The sequence below is a fragment of the Crocodylus siamensis genome, chromosome 14, assembly GCF_052110815.1.
Source record: "Crocodylus siamensis isolate JL-2025a chromosome 14, ASM5211081v1, whole genome shotgun sequence".
Taxonomy (NCBI): Eukaryota; Metazoa; Chordata; order Crocodylia; family Crocodylidae; genus Crocodylus; species Crocodylus siamensis.
Genome location: NC_143408.1, coordinates 10618899 through 10634167, shown reverse-complemented (window position 1 = coordinate 10634167; position 15269 = coordinate 10618899). Strand labels below are relative to the sequence as shown.

Below are 15269 nucleotides of genomic sequence, written 5' to 3'. Positions count from 1 at the left end.
CAGAGGCACAGGTGCAGGTTGCTAGGGGCAACTGTGGGGAGTCAGTTGTCCGGAAGGGGCGGGGCCTGGCACATAAAAACCCCAAGGCTGAGGCCAGGAAGGCACTTCCCTGCTGGCAGCCAAAGGGGAAGGAGATCTGCTGGACTGAGTAAAGAGGAGAGGCCAGACTGCAGGTACGGCTTGAGATTGGGGAAAGATGGAGCATACGGTGCTGGATGAAGAAAGCACCGGGAAATGTGGGGCCCCTGCAAGATCCTCTGGGCAATCTGGTGGTTGCACCAGAGGAGAAAGCAGACCTCTTTAACCAATTCTTCACCTCTGTTTTCTTAGGCAGGGACCAGGACTTCCCCACCGTGATGCAAGACGGGCTCAAAGGGAACGCCTCCAGACCTCAGGTTGGGGAGGACCAGGTTCGAGAGCTGTTGGAGGGGATGGACATGTTCAAATCAGCGGGTCCAGATGCTCTCCACCCAGGGCATTGAGGGAGCTAGCAGGGGTTATTGCAGGGCCCTTGGCATGGCTTTATGAGTGCTCATGGTGCTCGGGCCAGGTGCCGGATGATTGGAAGGTAGCCAAAGTGGTCCCCATCTTTAAAAAAGGGAGGAGGGAGGACCCAGGCAACTATAGGCCCATCAGTCTTACCTCAATCCTAGGGAAAGTCTTTGAGAAGATCAACATGGAGCACATCTGTGATGGGCCGGCCTCAGAGATGATGCTCAAGGGCAACCAGCATGGTTTCATTAGGGGGAGGTCACGTCAGGCCAACCTGATTGCCTTTTATGATCAGGTCACAAAAGCCTGGGATGCAGGTGTTGCCGTGGATGTAGTCTTTCTGGACTTCAGCAAGGCCTTTGACACCGTCTCCCACCCCATCCTCATTAAGAAATTGGGTGACTGTGGCATTGATGCGTACACAGTCAGATGAATTACAGATTGGCTGAGGGGTCGCACTCAGAGGGTGGTGGTGGATGGGTCATATTCAACCTGGGGAGAAGTGGGTAGCAGAGTCCCCCAGAGCTTGGTCCTTGTCCCACCCTGTTCAGTCTCTTTATCAGTGATTTGGACAACAGGGTGAAAAGCAACCTGTTTAAATTCGCTGATGATACCAAAATTTGGGATGAGGTGAGCACACTATAAGGGAGGGAAAGACTGTAGCAAGACTTAGACTGCAGCAAGACTTAGGTTACAGGGGTGGGCTAACAAAAACAGGATATGCTTCAATACTGACAAGTGCAGGGTGCTACACTTGGGAAGTAGTAACCAGCAGCACACTTATAAGATGGGGAAAATCCCTTCTTGAGAGCACGGAGGCAGAAAGGGATCTTGGAGTCATTATTGGCTCCATGCTGAACATGGGCCGACAATGCGAGGCCACGGTCGGCAGGGCTAACCAGACCTTGTCGTGCATCCACAGGTGCATCTCTAGCAGGGCCAAGGAGGCGATCCTCCCCCTCTGTGCAACACTGGTCATGCCACAGATAGAGTACTGTGTCCAGTTCTGGGCGCCCCACTTCAGGAGGAATGTGGACAACATTGAAAATGTCCACAGGAGGGCCACCCGCATGATCTGGGGACAACAGGGCAGACCCTACAATGAGAGACTGCGGGACCTGAACCTGTTCAGCCTTCACAAGAGAAGGCTGAGGGGGGACCTGGTGACTCTCTATAAACTCACTAGGGGGGACCAGAAGGGTTTGGGAGAGGCCTTGTTTCCCCTAGCCCCCCCACAGCATAACAAGGAATAACGGCCACAAGTTGTTGGACAGCAGGTTTAGATTAGACATCTGTATGAACCACTTCACAGTAAGGGCGGCTAGGATCTGGAATCAACTTCCAAGGGAGGTGGTGCTGGGTCCTACTTTGTGGGTCTTTAAGAGGAAGCTTGATGCCTACCTAGCTGGGATCATTTGAGCCCAGTTTTTTCTCCTGCCCAAGATCTACAAGGTCCCTTCTGACCCGACTTCTATGATTCTATGAACTCTGGTGTGGCAGGAAGAATGATGGTGTAGCTGATTGGCAGAGATTTATGTTATAGCCTAAGGGCTTGAGTTTTCTGTTTACTGTTTACAACTGGTGGTTTGGGTGAGGCTATTAGGGGTTGGAGGAGGCCTCATAGGGGATCCATGGTGGCGTGGGGACCCTGGCACTAGAGAGGGTGCAGCATTTTGGGGTGCACTGACCCCAGCCCCAGAGCGAGGGGGCCAGTAAGAAGCCCCACAGCGGGGAACGAGACAGAGTGAGACAGGGCTGTGGAAAGCCCAGGGAAGACAAGGGGAGGGCCAAATTGCAACAAGATCCAGATCAAACCACGTCAGTACCATCTGCGAGGCTTGGGCTGTGGTGCAGGGGAGGAAAAGGAGCCGCAGATACCGCCCTCTGGCACCGGGGCAAAATAAATGGGCAGCCTCCTGCTAATTAACATCCATTATTTAATTATGATCAAGGCATGGCAGGTGAGAAGGCAGGCGGTTGGCCCATAACAGGAGGGTGGAGTCGCTGATAGATGGACTCCAGTAGAGGCACTCCTGTCACAGGATGAAACCAAGAATATTTCATACAAGTTTATCAAATTTCTGTAGAAATAACTGTGAAAACCTAAGGAGTGAATTATCTTCTTTCTATAGTGTTTTTAACTATCCAATAGAAATTTTATAGCAGGGACAGAAATATCTATTTACTGTTTAGGAGGGCTCAAAAATCTACTAAAGGGAGTTATTTTCTATCTAATTCTCTAGTGCAGTTTGATATGGGCCATCCATGACAACACAAGACATAAGGCCAGTTCTGGAATAAATCATGCCATTTTAATCATGTGTCGGGTATACTTTTAACTGTTCAGGGCAAGCCCCCCTGACCCGCGCCCTGCCCTGCAACTGCGGGCTCTGTCCCCAGGTGGCCCTGTTGGAGCAGTAGCTGGAGTGGGACGCGCTGCCCCAAGGCCCAGGGCAGGAGCCGTGGCTGCCCTTACCCACAGGTCCTGGAGCTGGAGCCCAGGGTTGGTTGTGCATGACCCTGCACGATATTGCCCCGCAGCTGGGCAGTGCCAGGGGTGAGGCACAGACCAAGCTCTGGGTGTGGCCCTTTGCCCCACCATGGCTCAGTCCAGTTGCGGCAATACCTGGCCAACAAGCAGGATTGTGGCCAGGCCAGGACCTGGCTGTTCTGAGGCTGCCTTTCCGCTGGCAGGTCCCAGCCATGCACCGCACCCGGCTCTGCTCCCTACTGCTGGTGACTCCAGGTGCTCCCAGGGCCCTGGTGCAGTCACCCCCCAGACCCCACCCAGCAGCCACAGCCCACAATGTCGCGCATGCCTGACCTAGCCTGGTCACCAGTTTTGTCCCCAGACCCCCTTCCCTCCATGCCTGCCTTCCAGGCATCCGGGGGCCCCTGTTTGACAGGGGCCCCGGGCCCAAACCAACAGCTGGGCTGTGCATTCATCTACCTGTGGTTCAGGGTTTCAAAAGAGTGAAGTTTCCTCAGAAGTGAAGAATCCTAGAAAATGCTTTTAACAACAGGTAAATCTGACTCCTTTCCTTGGTTTTTTGGTGGACAACAGTGTTATTTAGTGCTTTCCCTGGGATCAGGGACCCCCATATTATACAACTCCTCCCCTGCCAGCACTGCTGCCTGAAAGAAAGGGAGAAGATTCAAGAGAAAGTTGGTATTACCTTCTGGTTCCCTCCCCAAGGGCAGCTCAAGTCCTGGTATAAACTTAAGCTGGATACAAATAGGAGAGGTGGATAACAAACTTTCATATCCAATTACATTCCTCACAGTGTCTGGGTGTAATTAAACCAAGGAGCTGTTATTTTGGTGTGTAACACTGCAGACAAAAACAACCAAAATTCACCCAACCTCCTAGCCATCTACCAGGGGAAACAGATGGGGATTTGGACAAATATATCCAAGTGGTAGCAGCTCACTGCTGGTGACAAGTATTTGGGAGCCAGGCTGAAGACAGAAGTCTGAAAGAGGCTCTGCCATCTTGCTGGGATGCCTATGTCCTGGTGTTTATTGTGACATAATCACATACAGCTGTGCTGAAAATTTTTGCTGTGGAAAAAGAGGGAAAGAGCTAAAACAATAGTGTACATCGAGATTTGCATATGTTAGAAGGATTAAAATACTTCTTACCCATCAAAAATGGAATGTAAAGAAAAATAATGTGTTTCCCTTCTGTGCCAGCAGTGTGTAGGGCTGCATCTCACTTTCTGTCCCTGGAAGAGAAACTAGGAGGAGTACTCGTAGCAGAGAAATGTGAATTAAACATGTTTGTTCCTACAGATGACTTAGATGTAAATTAACAGGGAAAGCATACAGTGCCTCATTATGCCTTAGCACAAGGCACTTTCCTTTGACCTACCTTCACCAGCCCAAACCTCCAGCTTTTTAGGCACAAATACAGTCTAAGCAGCATGACAAATACATTATATAATTATTCAATTAATGTTCCTTTGGCATTTTTCCCCTGACAAAGCGAGGGAAAATAGGAAAAAAAGAATACTTGTGCCAAGTAGCATTTACTTTGCTTAATACAAGGACTGTGGGCCTGAATTTGAAAGACACTTTAATATACAAAAGATGCAGAAAGGTATCTAAGGTGTTTTGAAAATCCAATTAAGCAGCCTGTTGCATCTTTAGATGCCTAAACACTTAAAAAAAAAAATCTAGCCCTTAAATATCATAGTGATAAGCACAGTATAAAAACTGAAATAGGATAGTTTCCTAGGCCATCAATTTGCTTTTTTTGCCTCTGCTTTTGTACATCACTGTCCTATGCCTCGATTGTGTAATTCTTACTCAGGCCAAACTCCTGTTAATTTCCAAGGATGTAAGAACGACGGGCTAGGGCCCTCAGCAAAAGCCTAGGCTCCTGCTGAGCACTAAAAATTCATGCAGACTTGCAGACGGTACAGAATTCCATGACATTCTCCGTTACTGGATGTTTGCAAAAATTAGGTCTCTTTTCTCAGACTGTCTACCCAAGTTTGTTGTTAATTAGGCGGAGCATCATTTCAACTTCTATAAAGCTAGCAGGGGGCTGATTACTGGGAGGGAGAAGAACAAAGACATTTCAAAGAGAGGCAAAAGAAGGGAAGAGGAGCTGACAGTCATACTCTCAGCCTGAGGTTTGTCTTCACATCTCTATGAATTGACAAAAAGGTCACATGCAATCTTTTATATGCTGGCTGTAAAAAGGTAACGGAGGAATGAAGCACATGTGCTTTAGGATAACAAAAAGTCTGATCACTTCTTTGTGTGCTTCATACACAATCTTCAGGATTACTTCTGATTCTATTTAGTTAAGCAGCCAGTGCCCAGCTGCTTTTCTGAAGCTTATCAACATGTTTTTGGCCTGGAAATTGGCCTGTATCAGATTTTCTGGTGAAATTTTTGGCATTCCCTTGTTCCACAGTTTGGTGGCTTCAGCTTCCTGGAAAAATCCCGGGCGTGCAGAGGCACACATAAAAGCAGCGGGGAAGAAGGTTTGTGTGTGCGTGCATTTTCTTTTTTCATTTAAAGAAAAGACATCAGTAATAATTATTGAAACAAGATGGAGAGGAAGCATATTATTAAGCACCAGGAGAGCAAAACCAGACTATGAACTAGTGGGTGACTGTAAGAAAAGCCTAATGACTTCAAAATGCTGTTTGTTTGTTTGTTTCCCCCTAGCTTGTTTCAGATCTCAAACTGTTCTTTTGTGGGTTTATTATGATGTCGCCCTTCGCTAATTACCCCACATCAGTGCCAGTTAATTGCAATAAAACAATTGGTAAAAAGTACCTTTTATTTAGTCTTTCTTTTGCTCACTTTGATATGGGAACAACTTTTTCCAAAAAAGGAGTGAAAACTCAACCCCCAAAGGAGAATGCATTCTTTTCTCCCCAAATCTTTTGATGTGAAGTCACTGTTCTTAATTTTTTTCTGCCTCCTACAGATCCAGCCTAAAGTTGGGACACGCAGTCAGGATGTGAACTGAAATGGGTAATTAGCTGAACTGAGCCAGTCCTAGGTTCACTAGGACTGGTTAGGTGATAATCGTGTCTGCATTCAAATGTCTCTTGCTAAACCCAACTCCCCTCCTCCCCCCCCCCTTGAAGTTAAAAACTTTTGGCTCAAGAATGCAATAGGGTTGTCCTCCTCTTACTCCCACTCCCCCTGCACCCCTTCTCTCACAGCAAGGCCCTCCCCCTGTCCAATTTGGATTAGGCTGTACCTTTTTTCTTTCCTTCAGGGTAAAGGTTTTATTCCCTTCTTTTCTGCCCAGATCTCCACTGAACAAAGGAGCTCTGGGCACAACACCAGTTCCAGGACCTGAAGGTATTTAAACAGATTCAGACTAAATCCAGACCTGTAGAGCTGATTTTTTTTTCTTTCTCTTTATCAGTAAGCTACTTCATAATTGTTTGAATGCCTCTTTAATTTATTTTTTATGTATATCTTCTTTTTAATCTCTGACACTTAATAACACAGATTGCTATATCTTCCCTGCTCCCATCAACTCTGCCAAGTAGTTTTAGATCTGAGTTGATCAGTTTTTTTTTCCTTTGTCAATGCTGATTTCTTGCAAAGAGTGTTTTTAATGGAATTTCTCAGAGCTGCAGATAATTTTGTTGAGCTATTTCTTCTAACTCTCTGCTGATGGTGTAAATGACTTTTCCATATTCTTTTAGCAAGACTGTTGTTTTTAACACTTTCAGAGGTATGTGTCTGTGTATTAATCACTGTTGTGATTCTAATTTCATTGTAAGGTCTCTGCAATTTAAATCACTGCACAAGAACTTGAAAACTTTTTTTAAAAGTATAAAACTCTGCTTTTTCTGACAAGTTTTTTATGTGTTTTACTCTGAAATCTCTGAAAACATATTTCCTTTTGTCTAGCTGGAAATAATCATATCCTAGCCTTCAGCAGAGAGGCATGTGTAGCAGAGTTTTTGCAAGGCACTGCAGGGAGGGGAGTTTCTTTGTCTCTCCTTTTGCCTCTGCTTCCAGCTCTGCCTGCTCCTTTCCACTCTGTCTTTCTCATTTACTGCCTTTGAAATATTAGTGGCTGAAAAACGCATGTCCTCAAGAGCTGAGGGATTCTCAACAGGGATATTGCTCTGGTGATGTGAGTTTCTGAATGGTTCAAACACATTTTCTGCCTTCCCTGAGTTGATTTTTGTCTGCTTTGGGGCTGGGCTAGAATTGGAAACTGCTGCTGTGGGAGAGCAAGAGGGACATTTAGGGGAGGCTCAGGGGCCCTACTCCTCCCAGCAGGAGCATACTTGAAGGCTCTGCCTCTCAGCAGAAGCAGACACTTTGATCTGGGGGAGGGTAGGTAGGGGGTAGCAGCAGACTTGCAGGGAGGGGTCTGGCCTGAAAGTCTCTTTCTAACCCTCCCCAGGACGACTGGAAGTCGAAGCTCTCCCAGGGCCCAGCTCACAGTTCTGGCTGCCTGGAAGGACTAGGGGTGGGTGGGAGGAGAGGGGCTGCTGCAGAGTGGTCGAATGTCTGCACATGCCAGTGTGGGGTGGGGGGTTGAGAATAGGAGGGGCAATGGGGGGGACTGGGAAGGTAAAGGTTGGGGCACGGAGTTCCAAAGTGGTGATTATTTGCAGCAATTTTGTCTGTCCCATCAGAGCAGTCCCAGCAGGGCAGTTGCCCTGACCCCTGCTTGCCAAAAACACCCCTTGCATCCCAGGCAGAACCCTCATTGCCATTCCAGGGCATCTTCCCGGGGAGCCATCAGTCCTAGTTTGCACACCGTTCTCTTAGGAGGGCCAGGAGTATGGCTACCTGCCTGCAGCTGTATTCGTGGCAGGTAGCCCTGCTTCTGCTGCTTGGGCTGGCACTCCTTGTACTCTGCAGGCCTGAGATCAAAGTCCTGCATAAATGAGTCCACATTGCTAAAGAGAAAGGGCTGGGCAAAATCCCTTTGAAACTGAAATACAAATGCTCTGGAGATCTCTGGGCTTTCCCTACTGTGGCCCCCACATGAATCTTTACTGCAACACAGATGGGTCCACAGGGCCACAACTTGAATCCCCCTCCATCCCTCTCCCCTGGGCCAAGAGCTCCAACAGTGAGGCACCAAGATCCCTCTCCCCGTTGTGTGGGCTCTCCCTGGCAGCAAGAGCCATCCCCTAGCCCTCCGCTTGGAAGGTCTCTGGCTTTGACTTTTGCTTCAGTCACTAAAACTGATCCATGATGAGCTGATTGTAGCAAAAAGTCTCTGGTGGCCCCTGTTGTGTGTTTTGGAGAAAGCTGCAAGCTTAACTCCCATTTTTCTCTGCCTGGGCTTGCTGGACTATGATACTTGGCCATTGCCCTAAGCCTGAGGTCAGATGCAGTGTTGACACCAGCCTCTTGGAATAGCTTTGCCCTCATCTCTGCAGGTCCCAAGCTACTGATGCTCACTCAGTGCAGTAGCCAAAAATATGGCATTAAGGAACGCCCAGAATCTCTTGTTGCCTGCCTTCTACTACGGCACAACCATTCGCCTCTCCCACAAAGCCTCCATGCTTCTGCTCCTTACCCTTTTATGTGAAAGCTCCCATGCCTCCCCGAGGCCTATAGGAGTCCAGAGGCTCTATATCTGCATTACCCAACCATATGGTTGGTTCAACTTCCCAACCATTCCTGGCCTCTTCCCTTGCCCAAAGGTCTTGTACTCTCTCACCAAGCAAAAAAAAGAACATGCCATGTTCCTCCACTTCCTGTAGCTGGGCCTATCAATCTCGCTACCCTCGCTTAACTTTCCACTTCACCATTCCCACAGTCCCTACCCCATGCTTACTGGCTACCTCTTAAAGGAGCCTCCCTTTACCAGCTGGAAATACCAGGAACGGGAGAGGTTGTTTTTAGGGCTCTCTTTGTCTTGCATTCCCCAGCTCCTGTTCCATCTCTGGGTGGCATATGTGGTCTGCCTATACTAGCACAGTCCTGCACCAAGAAGCCATTGTCATTGCAATATTGCCACTGGCTCCATAGTGTAGCTCTTACATTGCTGCCCAGAACTGCAGGCAGAAATCGCTGTCACAGTTTGGTTCCATAGTTCAGCAAAAGCCAAACCCACCTCTCGTCTTCCGTCATGTCTACTGCACAGATTAGGCACTCTTTACATTTCTGTTGCGCTACAAAAACTCTGCCAAGTTCAGAAGAATGGAGTGGAGAGGAGAAAAGCAATTCCTCTGTATAGACTTCTAGAAGCAGCCTCTGTTATTTCCCAAGTTTGGGGAGAGGAATTCTTTGGCAATGTCTTTGCGAGGACTGAGCGTGTAAGCTAGTTAGCCTGGCTCCCCATGCAGAATCCAGCCAAGTGGGATTATATGATCTCACTGTATTAACACCAGGGAGGGACAGCCTGGGATGAATGATTATTTAAAACATGTTAAGGTTTTTAAGAACACTTGTCTCTTTCCTCCCTTCTGTCCCTTGTCTGCTTCTAGCTTCAGAAGGGGAACATCAAGACAGCAGCTTGGCTTTCAGAGGTTACCGCCACAGTCTATCCTCACAGAGGGCTACAAGGGCCCTCCAGCTGGAAGAGGCTTTCAGGAAAGCCAGGGGAATCAAGGAATTGCTGCCATCATGGGGGTATTATGGCTGGCCAAATTCATGCTGGGATGTACAGCACTTTTGTATGTGGAACAAGCCCAGTGTCAATATGACGGGGACTTGCAGACGGACAGATTTTCAGGCTATGAGGAAAGACAGCCAGCAAACAGAGTGAGAAGAAGAGGCCAAGACACTTTACGAGGGTATGTCAAATGTTCTTTTATTTTTTATGGTGCAGCTCTTGGGATATTAACATGGTACAATAGACAATGAAGACCGACCTGCTTACAAGACTGTCCTTTAGTCGTTTCCCCCGCCCAGCCAAAATAAGAGTTTCCAGCCCTCCAACTAAGAGAGAAGCAGATTCCTCAGCAGAATGTAATGTTTGATTACCACAGGGAAATCACAGGTCTTTTATCTGCTGCACATATAATAAGGGTTTGGGAAAAGAAATGAGGAAGGGCTCATGTGGTTGTGTTCACTTGGTCAGTGTATCTTATCAAGGAAATGTGATCCAGGTGCTTTTCCTCCCAACGAAAAGCCAGAAACTGTCTGCCGGTAGAAAGGCACTAGTATTTTCATGGTTCCATCTTTGAAGCAGTTACCTATGGGGTCACTGGAGTGTGGAGGGACTGGGCAATAAGGGTGTCGCATCTGGTCTCCAGTGCCAGACCAGGCCCAGAGCTATGTTAGGTGAGAGATCTTAGTACTTGATGGCTACTCTGGTTTTTGTATCTTATGTCCAGGGAGTTATTGATTCCCAGTCCCGTTCTTAGTATGCAAGTGTCCACATCACAAAGCTCTTTGCTGTGATGGGAACTCATGGACAGTCTCTTTCATGGATCAAATCCCTGAAAATTGACCTTGTGCCAGCCATAGAAGGGGTGCCTTCGTGTGTGTGGAGGTTAACCGGCAGGACCCTGGTCTGTTCTGAGAAGCTTGCACTATTGCTGCTCATGCTGTAGCTGGGCTCTAGTCTGAAGGCTCGAAAGAGCCCCCAGTACTACACTGACTTGTGGGTTATTTTAAGTCTGCCTCACTGTAGTTGGGGAAAATGTTCTTGTGTCAGCGGGCAGAATCGGAACAGGAAGTGACATACACACAGCTCCTGTACCTCTCCAGTCAGTGTTGCTTTAGCCCTTGCCAAGGAACACCTCTTGAATGGGATCTGAATGTGGTGTGTTTGGCACAGAGGGTCTAACGAGCAGATCTTGACCTGGAGCTGTAGCGTGGAAGCAGGCAAAAGCAAATGAGGATCATCTGCCAGGGGCAGGTTATCAGGGCTGGCTACTTTTATTTTGAGAGTGGCCATGGATACCTACATTTTTGTCTCTGCTGCAGTGAGATACTGAAAGGATGGACAGCGACCATGGAGGCTGTATTTGGAGTGCGTTCACTTTAAGAAAAAAAGGGGGGCGGGGACCCACTACAAACAGCTTTTCATAGAAAAGTAGGGCTACAAGGGGCTTCTAGTCCAACCCTCCCATTTGAAGCAGGATCATCCCTATCAAAACAATCCTATACAAGTCCTTGTCTAACCTATTTCTAAAATTACACCATCAACCTTGTTGTACAACTACAAAACATTGCCCAGAGACACCAAAAGCACCCTGACCTGCCGTAGGTAAAGCTGGGTGGTCAGTGTCCTTCTGCAAGGGTGGTTTAAAATGCACTCAAGAGATCCAAGGTAGAAGGCCATGGTTCCCTGCTACCATGGAAGGTGAAAACCCCACCGTCCATGCCGATCTGACCGCAGAATGAAATTCTTTTCCGATTCCAAATATGGCAATTGGTCTAACCCTGAGTAGAGGGGTAAGGCCCTCTAACCTGGGTTTAGCCATTTTTGTACCAAAACATCTGGGCCTTAGTCCAGCAGGAGCATTGGTACACCCCAGTCAAAATAGCAAGCCTTGCCTGCAGCCGACATCTGAGGGAGCTGGGGAGCACCCCCCATACCTGTAGCAATAGGAGTGGGGGGGAAAGTCCTTCTCTACCCCAAGTAGCAACCAGCAAACCCCAGAAGCATGGGCTTTGCTGGGTAACACTCAGGGCAAAGAAGGATTCCCCCTCACATCTTTGCCCTGCAGCTAGGTATTAGGTGCAGCCAAAGCTTGAGGTTTCGACTGGGGTGTGCCAACAGTCCACTCTGCTCTGCAACCTGGGGCAGCAAGCATAACTCCATGCGTCGTACCCTCTTACAGAATAGTCAGAACTCCCCTTTCTGTATTCCCTCCCCATAACTTATCCCAGGTCCCTCTACTTTTCATGCATAACTAAACCATTTATGGCACTCCGCTTCATTCTGCTGCTGCTGAGCATGGTCATGTCTAGTATCCACCTGCTTTAGGCAGCAGAGCTCTTGTTGTCTCCCAGGAATCCATCCTGCTCATTACAGAACACCCCAGACATGGTACTCCTAGATCATCCCTGACCAACACCTTTCCAGTTCTTGAAAATCTTCAATGGTGGGGATTCAACAACTTCCCTAAGTAGTCTGTTTCACTACCGCACTGTTCCAGTGGCGATGAAGATTTTCCTGATATCCAAAGGTGTGTGTAGATGAAGCAGGGGCCCTAAATTGAAGTGGTGGGCTTTTAAAAACACTGCTTCAATTTAGGGTCCTTTAAACCCCTGGGTCATGCACATACCCGACTTAACCGCTTCTCTGGTGACAGGGAGGGGAGGGCGAGCTGCCGGCAGACAGAGTGGGCCCTGGGCTGCAACAGGGGAGGGTGGGGGAGCTAGTGCTTCTCTACACAGCACATGCCCGCAGGCACCTGGCTCAGGTGGTCCTGGGGGGCATTGCAGCTGGGGAGGAAAGCACAGGGCCCCTGCACAGCTTAGGAAGGCAGGCTCTGTGGGGGGTTGGAAATCAGGCTTGCTGCTTTTCTTGGGTGGAGCCTGCCTTCCCAGGCAACTGCCAGGCTGCCTGCAGGGTTTCCCGCGGAGCCACACAGCTGCACAGAGCCTGGTGCTTCGCTACACAGCTTTAGGGGCAGCAAACTAAAACTCTTCAGAGGAAATTGTTTGCTGTGCCCCAAGTCATTTAAGGTGCATTACGCTGGTGAGCCTTGCAAATACCGACACCATTAAAGCAGTGCAAAAGCATTTAGCCTGCTTTAAAGTGTTGTGCACACCCCGCCCTCGTTTTGTCTACACGTGGCCCAATTTAAACTTACTTTCTGCAGCTTCAAGCTATTAGTATGTATCCTGCTCTCTGCTGCAAGGGCGAAGGTATTTTCTCTCTTCTTTATGGCAGCACTTCAGGTATTGGAAGACTGCTATCATGTCCTCTCTTAATCACCTTTCTTGCAAGCTGAATATGCCAGTCTCTCTCAACATCTCCTCGTGTGCCCTGCCCTTCAAGACCTTTGTCATTTTTTGCCACCTGCTTCTGGACCTATTCCAACTTCTCCATGTCCTTTTTAAAATGTGGAGCCCAAAACTTTACACACAACTAGATGAGGCCTTAAAATGTAGAGCCCAAAACTACACGCAGTACTCTAGATGAAGCCTAACCAGCACCAAGTGGGGAGGCACCATCACCTCCTGACCACATCTACATGAGATGCTGACTATGCAGTTGTTACTGTGCACAAGTACAGTATACACAAGTACTAAACGACTGCAATAACCAGCATTACGGCACAGTAGCATCCCTGAGATGCTGACTGCGTAGTAGCTTGTTACTACTGCGCAGTAGTGTTGAGTCGCACTTCATGCCACAAGACTACTGCACTGTCAGTGTCTGTCTCATGTAGATGTGGCCCCTGTGTCTTGCAGTTAATGCTCCTATTGATGCAGCTCAAAGCCACATTTGCATTTTGTGCAACTGCATTACACTACAGACTTATATGAGTCTTTGATCTACCAGAACTCCTGGGGCACCTATACACGCGTCTGATGCGTGTTAATTAGTACACTCTAGCAGCCGCAGTGTCCCCTGTAGGGGGGGATCAGTAGGGGGTACCCCTGCACTGAGCCACCCACCTCACTGTTCCTGGGGCACCTCGCGTCCAGCCAACCCCCTTCCTGGAGCCTGCCTGCAAGCCTGGGGTAACTGCTGCCACTACCAAGGGGTTTGGGCTGTTTCTGGGCCCTGTGCTCTCTGGGGTACACAGGCCTTGTAGTCCTTGAGGGTGCTTGACCCACTGTGAGAACTTGGGGCGCTTCCTTTAGCCTGCAGTATGAAAAGTAGCTTCACTTAGTCAGCTGAGCATAGGGAGCATCCAGACAGGCCCAGTCCCTCTCCCCACAAGTTCACCATGCTTTTTGTAGTGGAGAGCTTTATTAGTTAAAGAGGGTAGGCTTGGAAAAGGGTACTGGATAGGGAACGATCACAGAACAACCTTAGAGCAAGTAGTATCAGCATATAGTAGTTGGTTAATTTGCTTCTACATTACGGTAACCTCTATATCTAGATAAGTTTCAGGCAGTTTACTCACTTCAGCATCTTGAGAGAGCGAGTGAGAGCTGCAAATGTTCCAGTTGCTGTGTGTAACCCTTAACACGGTGCTCTCCCTCCCTCTGGGCAGTCTTAGGTTTATATAGGCCTTTTGCCATCACCCCTGAGACCCAACTATGGCCATGTGTTGCGGGGTGCCAGCCAATCAATTTAAAAAGCATCACTGCTCACCTGCAAGAGTGACAGGAGCTTGAGCCCCTGCCCCATGCAATGACGGTCAGTACTAACACAGTAGAGAGCTAGGTCCACCCCCTCTCACCTGGCAAAAGTCACGTAGGCAAATATTTGGTTGCCTAGCAACCAGTTGATAGACAGGTGAGAAATCAGTGGACAAGGAAAAACCTAATAGAAGAGTCTGGGAAGAGACTGGGATGGCATGCTTCCATATCCCCATGCTTCAAAATGGCAGCAAGGGTGCTTTAACTAAAGCTCGTTCAACAAACTTTAGTTAAAGGGCCCGCACTACCATTTTGCAGTGCAGGACGCTAAAAGCATGAGATGCTGCAACACCTTAATTAGAACAGCTCGTGAGAGACACTTTAATTAAAGCACCCCTCACCCTGGAGCAAGTGTAAAGATGCTCCTAGATATTTCTCTGTTGTGCTGCCATCCAGCCAGTAGTCGCCCAGCTCATAGTTGTGGGGTTTTTGAGGGTTTTTTACTATTCTCCCCAAAGTTTAGCATCTGGCATCTGGCAGGATTTAACCTCATCCTATTGACTCTAACCCAGCTTTCCAAGATCAAAACCCTTGTTAGTTCATTGCTACTGCATAACGCCCCCCTTCCCATAGTACCACACAACCTCTTTTGCTGTGCCCCCTTCATATATTTTCAAGTATACTTATCCTTCAGACAATACATTACCTCCATGTGTCCCCTGCTCTTTAGTGGCTGGTGAGAACATGGAATTGTAAATGGGGAGATGGCCATGGGCTGTGGTCCAGAGTCCCTCAATAATGGTGGGAGTGCCCAAAGTAGTTGCCCAGGCAGTTCAGTGTTTCACTAGCACTGTTATACCCTAATACTGAAGGGCAAAGGGCTCTAATAATACAAGTTTTAATTTTGCCTTTACCCTAGGATCCCTGAGGACTTTATTAACATTCATTCACAGTGGCAACACTACCGTAAGGGAGTTGTTGTTTGTTTGTTTTAGGGGGAGGAAATAAAAAAAACATATTAGTGACTTAAGCCTAAAAAAATTTTTGGAAAAGTGCCTTAGAAGCCAAATACATCCCATGAGAATGAGGGGGTAAGCTTGCTAAATTCC

At 48.1% G+C, this 15269-nt stretch overlaps 1 protein-coding gene across 1 annotated transcript in view; it reads left to right on the top strand.

Moving 5' to 3' along the window:
• The first annotated feature begins 6182 nt into the window (after nt 1–6182).
• FBN3 (fibrillin 3) overlaps nt 6183–15269 on the top strand; it is a 262268-nt gene continuing 253181 nt past the window's right edge. Inside the window, exons 1-2 of the mRNA XM_090027836.1 lie at nt 6183–6321; nt 9432–9740. Of these exons, the coding sequence (XP_089883962.1) occupies nt 9571–9740 (170 nt within the window). The 5' untranslated portion in view covers nt 6183–6321; nt 9432–9570. The remainder of the gene's footprint in view (nt 6322–9431; nt 9741–15269) is intronic.